This window comes from Andrographis paniculata, unplaced genomic scaffold (assembly GCF_009805555.1).
Source record: "Andrographis paniculata isolate CXL003 unplaced genomic scaffold, ASM980555v1 Contig59END, whole genome shotgun sequence".
NCBI lineage: Eukaryota > Viridiplantae > Streptophyta > Magnoliopsida > Lamiales > Acanthaceae > Andrographis > Andrographis paniculata.
Genome location: NW_026137594.1, coordinates 4,833,212 through 4,838,080, shown reverse-complemented (window position 1 = coordinate 4,838,080; position 4,869 = coordinate 4,833,212). Strand labels below are relative to the sequence as shown.

The 4,869-nt window shown below is 29.4% G+C and overlaps 1 protein-coding gene across 2 annotated transcripts; it reads left to right on the top strand.

Annotated features, from left to right (window-relative positions):
• The first annotated feature begins 620 nt into the window (after positions 1 to 620).
• LOC127258555 (ribulose-phosphate 3-epimerase, cytoplasmic isoform) lies at positions 621 to 3,047 on the top strand. 2 transcript variants are annotated; one of them, XM_051285431.1, is made up of 7 exons: positions 629 to 831; positions 1,342 to 1,406; positions 1,513 to 1,619; positions 1,819 to 1,916; positions 2,018 to 2,110; positions 2,193 to 2,234; positions 2,557 to 3,047. In XM_051285431.1, exons 1-7 carry the CDS (start codon positions 715 to 717, stop codon positions 2,710 to 2,712), a joined length of 678 nt encoding a protein of 225 aa, XP_051141388.1. In that variant the 5' UTR covers positions 629 to 714; the 3' UTR covers positions 2,713 to 3,047. The 2 variants fall into 2 exon arrangements, with proteins under 2 accessions (XP_051141389.1, XP_051141388.1); XM_051285432.1 differs by lacking the exon at positions 2,193 to 2,234 and having other exon boundaries at positions 621 to 831.
• The last annotated feature ends 1,822 nt before the right edge of the window (positions 3,048 to 4,869 follow it).

The following is a 4,869-nucleotide window of genomic DNA, read 5'->3' as shown; positions in this document are numbered from 1 at the left end:
AAATGAAAAATAATTAAATTAAAAGGAATATTAATATTTTAAATTAAAATTAATTTATTAAAAAAAATATATGGCTTTTAATTTAACCCTACTCGTGCTCACTAGTCACTACAGCCGCAGCCGCCATTTATTTCTTCCCCTTGGTGTTATCTTCTTTCCTAATCCTCTCATTCTTTTCTTCTTTTCTATTTTTATTTTTATTTTTATTTTTATTTTTCCTTCGCTCTTTTCCTCCTTCGACAGCCACGTTTCATCGTCACGACATTTTCGACCACACGATCGAATCGCTGGACGCAGGTTTGGGAAAATATACATATACTATACATACATACTGAACCGCCGGTTCGAACCGTTGAAGTTCGGTTTCTTCGATAGTTTCGGTTTGAACCGGAACCGTAAGTTAAAAAACTAGCGAACTGCCGGCGGTTCGAAACGGAATGGGAAGTCTAGAAGCTGGATGTGCGCTTGGTCAATATGGATGGGCGACGCATTGCACGTGTTTTCTGCCGACCACTGTTTTCTTGTACACACACAGCAAATGAGGCCCAATAAATTGAAACTTTGGCCCGACTAATTAAAATTTTTGGTCCAAAGGTTGATTTATTACTCTTTCTAATTATATCAATTAATATTATTATAAACTCGATTTTAATCTTCACCCACCCAGTCGTCTACGCTTTGAGCGTCTCTGTGTTAAAGCTCCGGAGGGTAACCATGGTGAATCCGAAGATTGCACCGTCTATGCTGTCATCGGACTTTGCAAACTTGGCATCGGAGGCGGAACGGATGATCCGCTGTGGCGCGGATTGGCTGCACATGGATATTATGGTACTTTTAGACTTATTTGATTTGGTGTTTTCGCATTCGATTCATGCTTCTATGTATTCTGCGTGGTAGTTGCATCAAGATATACTTCTTTGATAAAAATCGTGCTGGTTTTCTTTCCATTGTGTATACGCCTGGAAGATTTTCCTAATTGGGTGAATATGAAAATCTCAACGTCAAATTTCGTTAAATTTCTCCTAGTAGTCGTAATTGTGGAATTAGTATGGGATTTATGCTTCCTTTGAATTTTTAATGAAGTTAAATTGTATGGACTATAGTAGCGTGATTGTGTGTATGTGTATTTAGCTTATTTTGCTGGGCTTGCGCTAAGTGCATAATTGTCTTTGTCTTATGTTATTCTGGTTCTCTGCAGGATGGGTATGATTTTTCGCAGTTGAAGAATTTGATGATTAGATCGCAAAGTTTGAAAAATACAGAAGATAATAATCAAAGTATTTGGGTTCACAAAAATATAGTCATTGGATTTATTTGCGCTGATATTTGATTCATGTTTACAGCCACTTTGTGCCTAACCTCACAATTGGTGCTCCAGTTATTGAATCTTTAAGAAAACACACTAAGTAAGCATATTATCCTTTGTTAAATTCAATTCCAAATGATAATGTTAGGGCTTTTTGGTTTTTATTCTTGAATAACTTAATGGTTGATCTTCCTTTTATTTTCTAGTGCTTATTTAGATTGCCACCTGATGGTCACAAATCCTCTGGATTACGTTGAACCTTTAGGCAAGGCAGGCGCTTCTGGATTTACTTTTCATGTGGAAGTTGCTAAAGGTGGAAACCTGATTTAAGATTCTGTTTTTAATTGTAAACTGTGTCTTCTCCACTCGCTTGTTTTGGTGCTTCTCACAAATATTGGGCTAATCCATAATTGAAATATTGATTAATTTACTAATTTTGTGATCTTAAGAGATTGGTTGTGGATTCTATTTGAATTTGTAATGGTTAACCTAAGCGGGTTCCTGTGCAACAGATAATTGGTCCAAGCTTGTGCGACAGATTAAATCAAGGGGCATGACTCCTGGTGTTTCCTTGAAGCCTGGAACCCCAATTGAAGAAGTGTTTCCTCTGGTATGGAATTCTCTATGTGCTACCAAAGGAAATCCATCCGAATCATAGTTAACTAAGAAGATTGCATATGATAATACATTTTCTGTCCAAAATTGCTGAAGGTTGAAGGTGAAAATCCAGTGGAGCTTGTTCTTGTTATGACTGTGGAACCTGGTTTCGGTGGGCAAAAGTTTATGCCAGAAATGATGGACAAGGTGCATAAATTGTTTCCCAATTTCCAATTATCATTATGTTTGTTCTGTATGTAATTAATTTGTTTTCGTATTTTATTTTCAGGTGCGTGCTCTGAGGAAGAAATACCCTTCACTCAATATAGAGGTCATTTTCAATCCTAGGATTTGCTATTCTTCTCCCTCAATTCAATAACTATTATTCTACTGTTAGTTTTGTTGGTTCTTTCAAAAATTGTTTCCAGCTACACTCTTGGAAACTTTACTGTTTACCTTACTCTCCTGTTATAGTGCAATGCTAACATCTCTCAGCTTTCTAAAACCTAAATAACCAACAACTGTATTCCTTTCTCATTTATTCTCCCATGTAGAATCTGCACCTGACAATGGCTATTTATGTTTGTCCAATGTGTTCTGGTGCTACCTGTCACAGATAAGGATACCTGGATGCTTTAACTTCTCTTTTGCAGGTAGACGGCGGTTTAGGGCCTTCAACCATTGATATGGCAGCTTCAGCTGGGGCAAATTGCATTGTCGCCGGAAGTTCTGTATTTGGAGCCCCAGATCCTGGCCATGTTATATCTCTAATGCGGAAGAGTGTAGAAGATGCTCAAAAAGTGAGTTGATATGGCCTAAGCTACACCCGAAGTTCCTGAGTCATATGGTAATTCTGTGAGTCTACGTTGTTTGTGTTCAATGCCCTATCCATTGACTAAATTTATTTGACGGATTTTCCAAAATGGTATCTATCTTGTGAGCCTAAATAAATTTAATGTAAACTACTTCAAAAATTCTTGGTGCCCATTGTCAGATCTCTCTTTTGTAGATTTTGTTTAGATGAAGCTGTCATTCGCTGGCCAAACTTGCTTTGTATTGGAAAATTGAATGTGATGTAAAACAGAAATAGGAAAGCTGAGTTCCATAGAATAAAAATACAGGTGGTATCGTTGCAAAAGTAAAACGATTAACATGCCTCTTGAACAGCATTGCAAAACACGTATACATTTATAAATAATAAAAATATATATCAATACATATGTATCCTATGTTATATCCTGTTCTATATCTCTCTATATATATATATAACTATAGCAAAGGGCGTGGACCCACACTTTAAATTTCTGGCTTCTCATTTTGTAGAGTTTATAAAATGTGGGGTTCACATCCTTTGCTATAGTTATATATATAGGATATGATAGGATATGAAAGCTCAATTTTTCTTTAGGAAGTTTTCTTTGATAAATTATTAATAATAAAATTATAATTATAAAATTATTTATTTTTATGTATTTTTAATTAAAGAGATGTATATATTTTTATTTATTTCAAATATTTATAAAATTAAATAAAAATAATATAACAATTAAATTGAATTATAATAATTTTGTGCATAGCACGACATACACAGTTATACATCACACTTGCAATTATAAACTAATATCCATTAACGAGAGTGATTTTTAAAAGTTTTAAGGTATTCAATTTAAACTCTTAAATATATTTAATAGTCTTGAGATATTCAATTTAAATTCTTAAAAGTTTTTTTAATATGTAGATGTATTTAATCTAACTTTTAAAAGTCTTTTAAAATATTGAGGTATTCAACCATTCATAGAGTTTTAAAGTCGAATTTTATTGAATATTTTTGGAAAATTATGAAAAATTTGTATTTAGCAGAGATTTTGATGGATTTTTAAAATTATTATTATTATTGTTGTTGTTGTGTTTGTATAGTGATAAATAATATGATAATATTTATTAATATTATTATAATTTTTAATAAAAAATAATAATAAAAAATTAAAATATATTATCAAATTATTATCGATTATTTTTTGAAAATATATATTTGTATATTATAAATATAATATTTATAAAATATTATTATCATAATAAATATAATATATTGTCGTGACAATGAAATAGATATTTATTTATTTATTTATTATTTTAATATATTTTTTTAAAAATCACAAAATATTTTTTTAATTTATTTATATAAAAATATTATATAAATAATAATAATAATAATAAATATAAAATATATAAATAATTTGATATATTGAAAGATAATATAATACTTAAACGTTATAAAATTAAATATATTAATATATAATATAATAGTGTTATATATGTTATAATGTTTTTAAATTATTAATAATTATATATTATTTATTTTTTATTTTATTTTATAAAAATATAATAATATATAATAATTTTAATTATAAATATATTATATTTATAAAATTTGTGTTTGATACAAATTTATATAATTATATATCAATAAAATAATTATTCTTAAATTCTAAGAAATCTATATAAATTTATAAAAAATTCAATCAAATTCGTAAAAATCAATATAAATCAACTATTAAAATAAATTAATTATTAAAATTCATCAATTTCAGCGTAGACTATGTGGATTTTTTAAATCCACATAAATCTATAAAAATTTTAAAATCTAAAAAAATTTATTAAAATCCCATAAGTAACAACACAGACTATAATCTTATACAACATAAATTTTAGCAAATTATTTATTATACAATACAATTATAATTATAAATTGTCTGTTATGTATAATAAGAATGTGTGTTATTTGCATATGTTAGAGAGTACTGAAAATCAACACAGTGCTGATTTTTCAATTCAGAATTCTAACTGTTCCCGTATCAATACACTTATATATATATGAAAAGTTGTAGGATAGCTACATAAGATTACATTTCTGCCCCTTGACCATATAACTTTTTTTAATCTTTAGTTGTCTAAATTTGTGATTT